This window comes from Garra rufa, chromosome 2, assembly GCF_049309525.1.
Source record: "Garra rufa chromosome 2, GarRuf1.0, whole genome shotgun sequence".
Taxonomy (NCBI): Eukaryota; Metazoa; Chordata; class Actinopteri; order Cypriniformes; family Cyprinidae; genus Garra; species Garra rufa.
The window spans coordinates 14796668-14811997 of record NC_133362.1 but is presented as its reverse complement, the minus strand read 5'-3'; the positions used below and the strand labels follow the sequence as shown (position 1 = coordinate 14811997).

General features: G+C 33.1%; 1 protein-coding gene across 1 annotated transcript in view; it reads right to left on the bottom strand.

The window, feature by feature from the left end:
* Positions 1–1463: 1463 nt before the first annotated feature.
* Positions 1464–15330, bottom strand: part of eys (eyes shut homolog) — a 303309-nt gene continuing 289442 nt past the window's right edge. Inside the window, exons 41-46 of the mRNA XM_073834888.1 lie at positions 13717–13883; positions 11833–11977; positions 5159–5333; positions 4895–5067; positions 2928–3089; positions 1464–2800 (exon numbers count right to left, since the gene is read on the bottom strand). Coding sequence (XP_073690989.1) covers positions 1614–2800; positions 2928–3089; positions 4895–5067; positions 5159–5333; positions 11833–11977; positions 13717–13883 — 2009 coding nt within the window. The 3' untranslated portion in view covers positions 1464–1613. The remainder of the gene's footprint in view (positions 2801–2927; positions 3090–4894; positions 5068–5158; positions 5334–11832; positions 11978–13716; positions 13884–15330) is intronic.

Below are 15330 nucleotides of genomic sequence, written 5' to 3'. Positions count from 1 at the left end.
TGCTTTTAGGGTAAATGCTTTAAAGAACAATCACCACAGCAATTGTCTCATTTACAAGACTTGTAAGATTGCCTTTTATGAAAAAACTTCAAAATGTCCCGTTAAAGACACACATTCATATAGTGTATACTAAGTGTGCAATTATTTTCAGGGAAACGCAAGACTAAAGTAGTTAAATCAAGGAGAAGAGTGCAAAAAACTGTCTGAGGAACAAAAGGTGTATGTGGTTGGCCAAACTGAACTAAGATTTCCAGAGACAACATTTGTGTTTGTTCTAATCATTTCCAGTCAGGTAGGTGAAATATTAGGCTAATATACTGCTTGTATGTATCTTTACCACCGATTAAATGTAGTTTGTCAAAATATTGTGCCCTTTTTCTGCATACTAAGTCCGTCTATATATGATTTAGCAGCTTCCATGTTTTTTTCTGTGGTGTAGACAGCATAAATTAACAGAACAACGCATTCAGTAGTACATAAACCATGCAATCCATGCTGTTGTTTACATCTGAGTGCCAATATGGCCGCGCATCCGGGTAACTGACCAAATCATGACATAAGTGCAAACACTCTAGGAAGCTTTTTTACATGACTGTGATGACGCATTTCAACGGTCATCAGCATCGTAAATCCTAAAAAAAAGTATGTGCATTTATTACACTATACTTTGTATTTGATCACCTTTGTGTTAAATTACAAAAACACAAGTTAACGCTAATGCGAGGGCGTTTCTAATGCAACATCTATGGGAGGGACAGTAAATTTGACATTGTTCTCATTTCTGACTGCCGTTATCAGTATCTCAATATTTTTTCCTTTTCTTGAAAGTCGTGTAAACACTATTGTTTTTTTTTCTATTTGAGCAAATGGGAATGCAAATATTATATTTGTTGTACTCTCCCATTCACTGCTCTCAAAGTTAACCCAACTATGCTGACTTCCACTGCTGAAAAAGGTCCATTAGTAGAGACGATGCAACCAAAAACTGTTGAGAGAGACAAGACTCAAGTAATTCACACACACTTAATCTCTCAATTATTCCTTATGGGCCAGACTTCCGTTTCATTGGCCGCTATAGGGAAATAACGAGAAGAATAACAATGTGCAGAAAATGTAAAACAGTTTGCATTACAAACCATTGTGTTCATAATTAAGATAACACAAAATAATATGGTAAGACACACCAATTTGCAATATCAATCAGAAAAAACGAGTTTTGTACAGCTAAAAATATCTGGATGCGGATGAGGCCAGAAACCAGAAACCCATAAAATCTACAAATGATTTTATCTGCTCTTCCAGGAAAAATAAGGTGGATACATTTGATCATTATAGGGAAATGGAAGTGTATCAGCCATAAGCCACAGAGTTTTTTAAATACAAGTTTCTTTATTTTTTTTAAACAATTTCAAACAAAATCACATTATTGATGCAGGACCATTCCTACCACCTTGCAGCATCATTTTACCAAGTCAATGATAAAGAACAAATTTCAACTCTTAAAAAAGGACACTGTGATTGTGTCATTGAGCATGTTTTTGTGAAAAGACTTACTGACAATATCGTGAATACCTTAAATTAAATATCAAGATAACAACAAACACAATCATTTTCTACTCCTCACCCTGATAGACATTAAAACCTTCACTGGTTTGTAGAAACTCCAGCTCTCTGATGTCCTGGTACAAGAAAACATCTTTAATGCTCCCTTCAAACCCTTTAGTAAACACACCAGATGTAACTGACGCCACATCTCTTTTCAACTCAAAACCTCCGAAATAAATCACCCCTCCATAATTTACTGCTACATACCGTTCAAAAGGGTCAATGTCTTCAAAAATGACTCTTTCCTCATTCACATAGACCTGGATGAGAGTTCGGTTGTGAGTAATCGACAGGTAATTCCACTGATCACAGCAGAAAGTGTTTTGATACACAAGAGGAAGAGCGGTTCTCTCACCAAGATTGACCGAAACCTTTAGATAACCGTCCTGTAGCCCAACAGCTAGATGGTCATCGTCTTCACTCTCTGCTTTCCCCATCCAAAAGATCAAACCGTCCCCTGCAGAAGTAAAATTCAGTGACACCTCAGTGAACATCAGATTCCTAGAGTTGTATTTCAGATCCTTGTATTTCAAATAAGAGTTTCCGGTAAACCTTAAAGTTTTCAACGTAACGTCTTGCTCGCAATAAGTTCCAATCCATCCTAAAGAACACATACATGAATATGAAGCAGACATGTCTTGGACACAAACAGAATCGTGTTGGCAAAGATTGTTGACACAGTGAACTGACTGTTGGCATCTTGAACCTGTCCACAACGATGGGCAAATACACCTGAATGAAGAAAGACCTGCTGGATGGCAGAAGCCACCGTTTAAGCAAACCTTATATCCACAAGCAGTCCCGTCCCAGTCGCCAACATTGACTCCATCTAGTGCACCTGTCTCGGTAAGCTCAAGGTCCTGCCCGTTGACTATGACCTCTCGAATGCCGCCGGTGAAACCCACTGGCTCCTTTTCCATCGCATCCGGGGGCACGACGTTCAGAGAAGACACGCCACCTATGAAAATATTTGTGCTGACATCCAGAGTGGTCGTGCCCTCTGAAGAGTTCCTGGTCACGGCTTCATCGTCTACAATCAGGAAGCCGCGATTGCCTTCTCTACCAGCCTTCACTGTGTGCCACCTCATCCCAGTCACGTCTACACTTTTTGGAGACTGTAATACAATAGTTTCATTTCCCAGATTATAGCGGAGCTGCACAAATCCAGCTGACAGGGATATGCTGAGGAAATCACCTAGGATGGGTAGAGAATATTTGTTAATAGCATTTTATTCACAGAATCAAAATTATAATCTTCTGTAATCTACTCTCTAGTTTTTATTCACATTTTGTTACTGAGCATATCTAACATACTGTCTTACCAGCTCGATTGCTCAAGTAGCGTGCAGTGTAAAACAGGATGCCATCTGGTGAAAGAGTTTGAAACTGCAGCTGCAGATGAGTTCTGTGCCTCATGTTAATGGGAGGAAATGACATCCAAGATGATTGATTCCCACTGAAGAAAGGATCACTGATAGATACAGCTGGAAAAGAAATAAAGGGAAGTCTGAAAGTGCAATTTCCAATATTTAGTATTTGAATTTTAATAGGCTTATTTAAGAAACTTCTTGACTTTCATAAAGTGAACATGCAGCAGTGGAGTTTTTTTACATTTTATTTTATTTTATTTTTATTAGCAAAAAATAGTTTATTTTTATTTTTATCAAGTTTCTTATTCAAGGCAACACTTACTTGACAGTGCCTTTTTACAATAACCCCCCCCCCCTGAAAATATAAAGGCAACAAGATCCTTTTATACAGTTTTTTTTAAGTATATATTTTAATTACATATATTAACACTCATTTCAATTGTTTAAAAGCTTGGAATCAATAAGTTTTTATATTTAAGGACACATTAAATTGATCAAAAGTGACAGTAAAGACAATTCAAACAAATGCCTTTTATTCACAAAGGATTTCCATTACAGGAATAAATGACATCTTAAAACATTAAGTTCAATATGAGTTATTTTAATGTGTCATAATATTTCACAATATGACTGTTTTACTGTGTTTTTGCTCACATGATTGCAACCTTGGTAAGAAAGAGAATTATTTAAAAAAAAAAAAAACTTTTTCTTTATTTATGCACAATTATAAAAACTAATTGTAAATGCATATAAATATGTTTTATATACTATATAAATATTATTATAGTATATTATATTAACTGGAGTGAATTATTTTACCCACAGTTACTGTTTTATATTTTATTATATTATATTAACTGGAGTCTTTTTTTTTTACTCACAGTTACTGTTTTATATTATATTATATTATATTATATTATATGAACTAGATTGTATTTTTTACCCATGGTTACTGTATTATATTATATTATATTATATTATATTTATTATATTATATTATATTATATTATATTATATTATATTATATTATATTATATTATATTATATTATATTATATTATATTATATTATATTATTAACTGCAGTGTATTTTTTTTACTCACAGTTACGGTTTTATATTATATTATATTATATTATATTATATGATTATATTATATTATACTATATTAACTGGAGCGTATTTTTTACCCACAGTTACTGTATTATATTATATTTATTATATTATATTATTAACTGCAGTGTATTTTTTTTAACTCACAGTTACTGTTTTATATGATATTATATGATTATATTATATTATACTATATTAACTGGCGTGTTTTTTTTGTTTGTTTTTTTACTCACAGTTACTGTTTTATATTATATTATATTATATTATATTATATTAACTGGAGTGTATTTTTTTTTACCCACGGTTACTGTATTGTTATATATTATATTATATTATATTATATTATATTATATTATATTATATTATATTATATTATATTATATTATATTATATTATATTATATTATTAACTGCAGTGTATTTTTTTACTCACAGTAACTGTTTTATGTTATATTATATTATACGATTATATTATATTATACTATATTAACTGGAGTGTATTTTTTTACCCATAGTTACTGTATTCTATTCTATTCTATTCTATTCTATTCTATTCTATTCTATTCTATTCTATTCTATTAACTAGAGTGTACTTTTTTCTACCATACCTGAAATGAAATAAAAATATGGCTGTTAATAATAAAAAAGGCCATTAATCTTCTGTCTTTAGAAAGCAGAATGAGTCTATAAAATGTAACATTTTTAACCCATTATTTTATCATTTTTATTTTATTTTTTACACAATGTTTATCTGAACCCTTCTACAGACTCCTAACAGTTCCCTGAAGGTGGGATTGACTGTGGTCTAACCTTTCTGGCAGAAGAGTCCTGCAGAGCCTAGGGGGCACTGGCATGTGTATCGATCAGGAAGCGGCACACAGGTGGCGCCGCGAGCACAGTTGGGTGGTGGGATGTGCTCAGCATCACAGAACGACACTTTCTCTGAGCAAAGAGCACCTTTCCATCCAAACACACACTGACAGCTGGAGGGGAAGGCCAAATACAAATGATAAATAACGTTTGTCAGTCATTCCCACGCACAAACAGGTGCTTGTTCTGAAGTGGAAGTCTTACTGAACAGAGGATCCAGAATCCACACAGGTGCCCCCATTCTCGCAGATGACCAAGCTGCACGGGTTAACACCACACTGTCCCACATTACGTCCTGATGCTGGCCTGCCCTCTGGCCCTCCTGGAGGATGAAACTTCCCATCTCGTCTCGTCCGAAGCAGCAGATCAAAAATGCAGCCTTTAGAGTCAAAGACAGAGAGAGAGAAAAAATCCTGTTATTATTTATTCACCCTCATGTTCATTGTAACTGGGCTGTAAAGTTCCTAAAAGGAAAAAAAAATTAAGCAAAAAAAAGCAAAGCAAAAAAAAAAAAAAAAATATTGTAACCATAATGATAGCATTGTGTGAGGAATAAAATCAAATATAGACTATCAGTCAAAAGTTTTTAAACAGTAAGATTTTTTTTATGTTTTTAAAGAATTGTCTTCTGCTTAACAAGCCTGCATTTATTTGATCCAAAATAAAGCAAAACAGTAAAATTCTGAAATATGTTTACTGATTTTCTGTTCAAGAAACTATTATCATTATTAGTAATATTTAAAACAGTATTTTTCAGGATTTTTTGATGAATAGAAAGATCCAAAGATCAGCATTTATCTGAAATTAAAAAGCTTTTGTAACAATATACACAAAGGCTTGGAGTCGGTATAATTTTTTATTTGGGAAAAATATTATAGAATTTAATACTTTATTTAGCAAGGAAGCCTTAAATGGATCAAAAGTGATAATAAAGACATTTATTACAAAAGGTTTCTATTTCATATAAAATATTTCCATTACAGATAAATGCTGAACTTTCTATTCATCAAAGACACCTGAAAAAAAGCTGTTTTCAATATAATAATAATACATGTTTTTTGAGCAGCAAATCAGAATATTGATGCTAAAAATTCAGCTTTGAAATCACAGGAATAAATTACATTCTAAAATATATTTAAATAGAAATATTTTAAATAGTAAAAATATTTCAAAATTTTATTATTTTTGCTGTACTTTGGATCAAATAAATGCAGAAAGTGAGCAGAAAAGACTTCTTTAAAAAAAATGGTAACACTTTACAATAAGGTTCATTAGTTAACATTAGTTAACCACATTAGTTAACATGAACTAATAATGAACTGCACTTATACAGCATTTATTAATCTGTGTTAATGTTAATTTCAACATTTACTTATACATTATAAAATTTTTGTTAACATTAGTTAATGCAGTGTGAACTAACATGAACAAACAATGAACAACTGTATTTCCGTTAACTAACGTTAATGAAGATTAGTAAATACAGTAACAAATGTATTGCTCATGGTTAGTTCATGTTAGTTAATACATTAACTAATGTTTAACTAATGAACCTTATTGTAAAGTGTTACCAAAAAAACAATAAAAAATAATAATAAAAAAATCTTAATTAAAATAAAATAAAAAATAATTAATTTAAATTATTTTTAATTAATTAAAAAAATAATAAAACAATGAAAATCTTGACTGGTAGTGTACAGTATCGCGAGTCAGCATAAGTTTGCTTTGAAAAATGTTTAAAAGAATTCATAAAAAAAAATTACATTTCAACAAAAATATAAAGCAGCACAATTTTTTCAACACGGATAATAAGAAATATTTCTTGAGCATCAAATCAGCATATTCCAATGATTTCTGAAGCATATTTTCACTGATGGCTAATGAAAATTCAGCTTATCAATCAGAGAAATAAATTTCATTTTTTAATTATATAATAAAATAAAGGTTTTAAAATTGTAATTATATTACACAACATTATTGTTTATACTGTATCTCTGATCAAATAAATTAAGGAATAAGTTAGAATAAAAAATAGTTATTTTAGATTGAAATAATGTTTCACAATATTAGTTAGTACTGTATTTTTTCACCAAATAAATGTCAATAATAAAAAAAAACAATAATAAATAAATCAAATCAATTTTAAAAGAATAGACTTTGTGTGAAAACACACACACACACACACACACACACACACACACACACACACACACACACACACACACACACACACACACACACACACACACACACACACACACAAATCCACTGAACATCCCAGCATGCCCAAGATGTCTTTTACTAAAAGACTAGTAAATGTAACATTCAGAAAATGAAGAAACATTTGTGCCATTACTGAAAATTCATCGAATAATATCATCTAATTTCAGCACATGGCCCTCTACAGAAACGACAAGAAAAAATAACATGGTGTTGACAAAGTGTCCGATTATTTTTGGAAAAGCCATCAGTGGAGAAGGAGAGAGAGAGAAAATAGGTACAAGTCCATGAGAAGTCTGTTCCTCTAAATAAAGAAAGCGCAAAAAAAAGAAAAAAGAATGAAATATCCCGTAAGTGGCAGATACAAATGAGTGTTACGAATATCAATAGACTTGAGCCTTGAGCTCCATGAGATCACTTCATATATTCACAGCTGGGTATTAAATTCAGATGATAATTTAACAGTCAGTCAATAACCATTTAAAATCATAATCAAGTAGCTTCAACAATGTAATTTGAAGTTGAAGATGCCCCAAGATAGCCGTTTTGAAACTGTATTTTATTTGCCCAGTAGACTTCCTTTGTAAGTGAATTACTGTAAACTGGAGGATACGTTGAAATTATGTTATGTGATAATAGAGAATAACTTGCATTGAATATAGAACATTACTTCAACAAAAGCGACTAACAAGACAGGCAGTAGTTGAGAGGAATCATGGCACACTCACTATTAGTTCAAATATGTTTTCATGATGTCGTGCTTAAGATCATTGCACAGAATTTCAAAGAGGCTGGAGTTAATGGCCAATTAAAAACATTTCTTAAACCACAGACAGACACTCTGGTGTTCTGAAACAGAACATCTCAATTCAACTCTACAGGAAATGCAACAATTTATGTGAGAGCGAATTTATAAAGGATTTACACACAAATTCGTTCTACTCATGTTTCACGAATGAAGCCCATTTACTGTAAAGCATCCAGAGCCTGAGACAGAAGATCCACTCCATCCTACTCTCTTCACTGTAATTCACTGCTGTTATGAAATGCTGTGTAATAAGATGATAGAGATTAAAGGGATAGTTCACCCAAAGATGAAAATCACCCCATGATTTACTCATCCTTAAACCATACTAGGTGTATTTGACCTTTTTCTTTCAGACGAATGCAATCGGAGTTATATTAAAAAAATGTCCTGGCTCTTCCAAGTTTTATAATGGCAGTAATTGGGTGTTGAGATAGTATGATAGTACTAATCTCAAGTACGAGACGTATTTTTTACTCTTATACGTACTTACGTACGATCTTTAGCTCCCTCCACAGATTCTCAATTGGATTTAAGTCAGGACTCTGGCTGGGCCACTGCAAAACGTTAATGTTTTTTTCTGCTAACCATTTCTTCACCACCTTTACTGTGTGTTTTGGGTCGTTGTCGTGCTGAAATATCCACTGGTGTTCAAGGCCAAGAGTCTCTGCAGACTGCCTGATGCTGTTGTTGAGAATTTTGATGTATTGCTCCTTTTTCATGGTGCTGTTTACTGTGATTAGGTTCCCTGGTCCACCGGCTAAAAAAAAACCCCCAAAACATTAGGTTCCGACCACCATGTTTGACAGTGGGGATGGTGTTCTTAGAATTACTTTGCACTGTAGCCTCTGGAACTTCAAAACATTTAGATAATATACTCTTATAGCCATTTCCAGCCACAATGCGAAGCCGCAGGTCCTCAGTGAGCTCCTTTGTCTAATGCTGCCTTCATGTGATATGGGAAAGATGATGCTTTCCACTTGTGAAGTGGAAAATACCAGTGTGTCGTGTTCAGGTGCTTTTGTTGTCGTAGTGAAGAGAAACATGGCGGACTCGGAATTTGTCCTCACATGATACTTTGGTAAAACAGACCGAATAAAATAACATGAGAAAATTGCCTCCTTCAGAACACTACTGCACCGCACCCTACTGGAGGCGAGCCCCGACGAGCTAGCATCTTCTCTTAACAGTATTTTTAAAAGACAACACTACGTTTAAATAGCGACGTTATTAAAATTCTTTATGCCCCAGCATTATGGGGGCTACAAACTAACCAACTAACTAACCAACTAAACAGCAGAGAACTTTTAACATCATGCAATGCTACCATTCAGTATAGTTTAGTTGCTGTCCGCCATGTTGAAAGGTCAAAGTTTATCCCATCTCGGCAGCTCGGGTATCATAAAAATTTCGAGCTTTCCAGTGGAAATTACAACGTGAGTGGGTGTTCATGTGCAATTTCGATGTCGGATTTTGGTATTTACCATAATTACGATAGCACATGAAGGCAGCATTAGCCATGACTGTCCACAAACGAACAGCAGAGAGCTTCTGTTTTTCACCTGTTGAGTTGATTAAAACAGCTGTTCCCAATGAATCAGGGTAATTAGGTATTGAATATTGAAAACAGCTTTTTTTTTTCAGGTGTCTTTGATGAATAGAAAGTTCAGCATTTATCTGTAATGGAAATCTTTTATATGAAATAGAAACCTTTTGTAATAAATGTCTTTATTATCACTTTTGATCCATTTAAGGCTTCCTTGCTAAATAAAGTATTAAATTCTATAATATTTTTCCCAATAGCTTGGACTATTTGGAATAGTATGAAGCTTTGGATTTTCCCATAGACTGTGACAGTTTGCAAAGGGTATGAATAATTTTGGACATGCCACTTTTTGTTCAAATGTAAATAAAATCTGAGAAATATTTTTTTTCCACAATGATGCCTCTTGAATATTTTCTTATTATTTTTTGGGAGAAGCCTGTGTCATTTCTGTTAAAAAAAAAAAAAAAAACTTGCTGGTTGAATAAAAGTAACTTTAAGTCAAAATTTGGAGTATGAATAATTTTGGGCTTGACTGTACAGTCGTGGCCAAAGGTTTTGAGAATTACATAAATATTGGAAATTGGAAAAGTTGCTGCTTAAGTTTTTATAATAACAATTTGCATATACTCCAGAATGTTATGAAGAGTGATCAGATGAATTGCATAGTCCTTCTTTGCCATGAAAAAAACTTTCCACTGCATTGTTAAGAAGGCTTCAGGGCGTCCAAGAAAGTCCAGCAAGCGCCAGGATCGTCTCTTAAAGAGGATTCAGCTGCGGGATCGGAGTGCCACCAGTGCAGAGCTTGCTCAGGAATGACAGCAGGCAGGTGTGAGCGCATCTGACGCACAGTGAGGCCAAGACTTTTGGAAGATGGCCTGGTGTCAAGAAGGGCAGCAAAGAAGCCACTTCTCTCAAAAAAAAAAAAAAAAAAAAAGGGGCAGATTGATCTTCTGCAAAATGTATGGCGAATGGACTGCTGAGGACTGGGGCAAAGTCATATTCTCCGATGAAGCCTCTTTCCGATTGTTTGGGGCATCTGGAAAAAGGCTTGTCTGGAGAAGAAAAGGTGAGCGCTACCATCAGTCCTGTGTCATGCCGACAGTAAAGCATCCTGAGACCATTCATGTGTGGGGTTGCTTCTCATCCAAGGGAGTGGGCTCACTCACAATTTTGCCCAAAAACACAGCTATGAATAAAGAATGGTACCAAAACACCCTCCAACAGCAACTTCTTCCAACAATCCAACAACAGTTTGGTGAAGAACAATGCATTTTCCAGCACGATGGAGTACCGTGCCATAAGGCAAAAGTGATAACTAAGTGGCTCGGGGACCAAAACGTTGACATTTTGGGTCCATGGCCTGGAAACTCCCCAGATCTTAATCCCATTGAGAACTTGTGGTCAATCCTCAAGAGGCGGGTGGACAAACAAAAACCCACTAATTCTGACAAACTCCAAGAAGTGATTATGAAAGAATGGGTTGCTATCAGTCAGGATTTGGCCCAGAAGTTGATTGAGAGCATGCCCAGTCGAATTGCAGAGGTCCTGAAAAAGAAGGACCAACACTGCAAATACTGACTCTTTGCATAAATGTCATGTAATTGTCAATAAAAGCCTTTGAAATGTATGAAGGTCTTGTAATTATATTTCAGTACATCACAGAAACAACTGAAACAAAGATCTAAAAGCAGTTGAGCAGCAAACTTTGTGAAAACTAATATTTGTGTCATTCTCAAAACTTTTGGGCTTGACTGTATATATGTTCACACAGCTTGACTAGCAAGATTGTGTTCAGTTTTAACTTTTTCTTCCATATATCAATAGTCGAAATGTGAAATTAAAACTGTACTGTACACCTAGGATGGTGAGTAAATCATGGGTTCATTTTCATTTTTGGGTAAACTATCCCTTTAATACAGAAAAAAACACTACCATTTAAAAGTTTGGACACACAGAACAAAGTAGATGTGTCTAAACCTTTGACAGATTAGCTGTTACATTTTACAAGCAATTCCCTCAGAATTATACTATCGACCTGGAAACCCCTTATTTTGCTGACATTAAAATGTCTGTTTTAATAAAGCTTTGTGATGGATGATTGCACACATATTACACACAGGGTTAAGGGTCCCATCAGAGCTACAGATGTTGGTAAAATACACAGAAGATCAATTCACGCACCTCACTCTCTCTACACATCACTACACAGATGATCCAAGTAAGAAAGAGCTATTTCATCAGAAGCTGACAATCTGAATCAAGACATCAAATAAGACCATAATGAAAAAACAGGGAAAAACACACTACCTTGAAAGCTGTTCTGGAATCGAGAGCCCGCAGGCAATAGCTCAGGTGTGTATTCTTCATATCCACCCACAAAGAGTTGACTAAAGGTGTTCAAGCCCACCAGTGGTCCAGGGGATGTAGCCATTCTTCTCTTCTGCCCATCAACCTGGACAGAAAAGCACAAACCAGCGTGACGTAAGAAGGTCAAAAAGAGCTTAAGACTCAAAATCCGTGACACAAAAAGAAAACACTTTGAATTTTCATCCCCAGACATTTCTTTTTTCTTTTTCTTCTTTCTGGCCAGCTTTCTTAGAGACAAGATAAATATAAAAACATATGTTTACTGGCTTTGTCTTGCATTCAAAATGAAAAGCAATTATTGTTTTATAAGGGTACTTACATCTTGAATAAATAAATGACTCTTTCATGGAAAAAATGTCGCTTTCAAGCAACAAAATCTTTAAAACAATATATTTATTTGAGAAACAAAAGTTGTTGTTAAGATATACAGTTTAAAATGCATAGCCAATACATAAAACGTATTTTAAAAATTAACTATTTTTGCAATTTAAAATAAGAGTTTTACTATTTTAATATACTTTAATATATAATTTATTTTTGTGATGCAAAGCTGAATTTTAATAAGCCATTATTCCAGCCTTCAGTGTCATGTGATCCTTCAGAAAATATAAAATATAATCTAATATGCTGATTTATTATCAATTTAGGAAACATTTGTGCTGCTTAATATATTTTTTTGGAGCCTGTGATACTTTTTTCATGATTCTTTGATGAATAAAAAGTTAAAATGAACAACATTTATTCAAAATAGAAATAACATTAAGTCTTCACTATCACTTTTTTATTAATTTAACACATCCTTGCTGAATAACAGTATTAATTTCTTTCAAAGAAAGAAATAAAGAAAAAAAAATTACTGACCCCAAACCTCCACCGGTAGTGTATATTGTTACAAAAGATTTCTATTTTAAATAAAATCTGTTCTTTTTTTAAGATTTTATTGATCAAAGAATCCTAAAAAAAGTATCACAGTTTATACACACAAAAAATAATAAAACATTAAGCAGCAAAACTGTTTCTAACATTGAAGTTATGATGCTGAAAATTCATCTTCGCATCACTGAAATAAATTGTATTTTAAAGTATATTAAAATAGAAAACTACTATTTGAAATTGCTATATGTTATTATGATATTTATGATATTTATAATTATATAAGTATTTATTGTTAAATAGTTATAATTAATTAACAATGTTTAAATATTTTTTGCCACACAAGCCCCAAATGTGTTTAACATCATTATATAACAAAATATTTACTTATATGTATGTATTTATGTATGTATGTATGTGTATATACACACACACACACACACACACACACACACACACACACATATATATATATATATATATACACATACATACATTTATATATTACCTATATATATACTAATATTTTGATTATAATATTTTTTCACACTATAAATATTTAATAAAAGCACCTAAATGAAATAAAGTATTAACTTAAAGTATTAAAATAAACTGTATTAGCACTGAGTACACTTAAAAATAAAGGTGCTTCACAATTTCATGGAAGAACCTTTTTAGTCTAAATGGTTCCATAAAGAACCTTTAACATCTGAAGAACCTTTGTGAACTCAAGGTGAAAGAAGGTTCTTCAGATCATAAAAAGGATCATAATGGACTAAATGGTTCTTTGTGGAACTAAAAGTGGTTCTTCTGGCATTGCTGTGCAGAACCTTTTAAAGCACCTTTATTTTTAAGAGTGTAAATTAGACCCACCTTATCCACCTGTGAAGCCAACTCTTTATTTAACTATTATGTAATAGTGTTTTATATTCCTGCGTATTTAAAACATACCTTCAGCCATCCGTTTTTCAGATATCTTCCGAAGTGCACCGTGTGAATGTTGATCCTGGGATTCAGGCGCTCGCTGATAATTGTTGCCAAACCCGAGCCGAGATTATACTTATGAACAATCCTGCCGTTCCGCACCCCCAATGCGAAGAAGTCGTCTCCGCTGATGCCTTCATAAAAACAATAACACACAGAATCCAATTAACAGGCCAAAAGTCTGAGAACGTACAGGAAATCTGGGATTTCTTTTATGTTTAAACCTGCAAATAAACCGATTTAGGATTTTGAAAAATGCATGAGGTGAAATGAATCACTAATTGTGATGTGGTCCCTAATCACTCAATTACTATGCAAAAAAGTAATAAATTAAAAAAGCATGTCAAATTGAAGCATTTTCACTGGTGGTTCAGGTCAATCCAGCCATCTATAAAATGTAATTTATTTTTCTTTTGAGCTGATGGATCTAACGCTCCAATTTATCTGGCCAATTATCAGGTGAATAGTTGCCTTCTCATCCTCTCTGATTCCTTCTTTTTGATTTTGTCCTCCACTGTGCTGCATGGCTCCCTTGACAATTGCTTCATTATTCACAGCGCTGTCCTCTTCTCACTTTCCCTCGATGAATCATCCTAAACTATAATCCCGAGAGACACTCGCTGAACTGAGGAAGATTCATACCCCCCTTACGCTTTTATTCAGCTGCCTGTCTTTTGATTAAACATGTTCGTAGCAGTGACGTGTCAGTTAGCAGCCACTGAAACTGACCTTAAAATAAATTGCCGACGGTGGCGGAGGAAATCGAGGCATGAGGAAACTTGACCGAGATGCCGTGTCTCTCAAAACGACAGCTCTTCTTCTTAACGCCAGTTTCAACGAGAAGTTGATTTGTTGGTTTTTGTTATAGATATAAATGCATACATTTCTTAATCAAAATTTTTGTGTTGTTTTTAAGTAACAATGTCCTTTAAAGTATATATTTGTCATTCAAAAGTTTGGGGATCAGTAAAAATGTAAAAAAAAACTGTAATATTCTGAAATATTATTGCAATTTAAAATAGTGGTTTTCTATTTTAATATTTTTTAAAATAGAATTTATTCTTGCGATACAAAGCTGAATTTTAAGCATCATATTTTAGTCTTCAGTGTCACATGATTCTTCAGAAATCATTCTAATATACTAATTTATCATCAATGTTGGAAACAGTTGTGCTGCTTAATATTTTGAATACTTTTTTCAGGATTCTTTGATGAATAAAATGTTAAAATGAAACGCATTTATTTAAAATAAAAATATTTTGTAACAATATTCACTACTGTTTAATGTTTGGGGTCAGTAAATTTGTTCTTTTTTATTGAAATAAATTAATACTTTTATTCAGCAAAGATGTGTTAAATTGATAAAAAAGTGATAGTAAAGACTTAAATTGTTAGAAAAGATTTATATTTTAAATTTAAATATTTTTTTGAACTTTTTATTCATTAAAGAATCCTGAAAAAAAAAAAATCACAGGTTCCAAAAAAAAAAAAAAAAAAAAAAAACATTTGGTAGCACAACTGTTGCCAATATTGATAATTCTAATAATAAATCATAATATTAGAATGATTTCTGAAGGATCA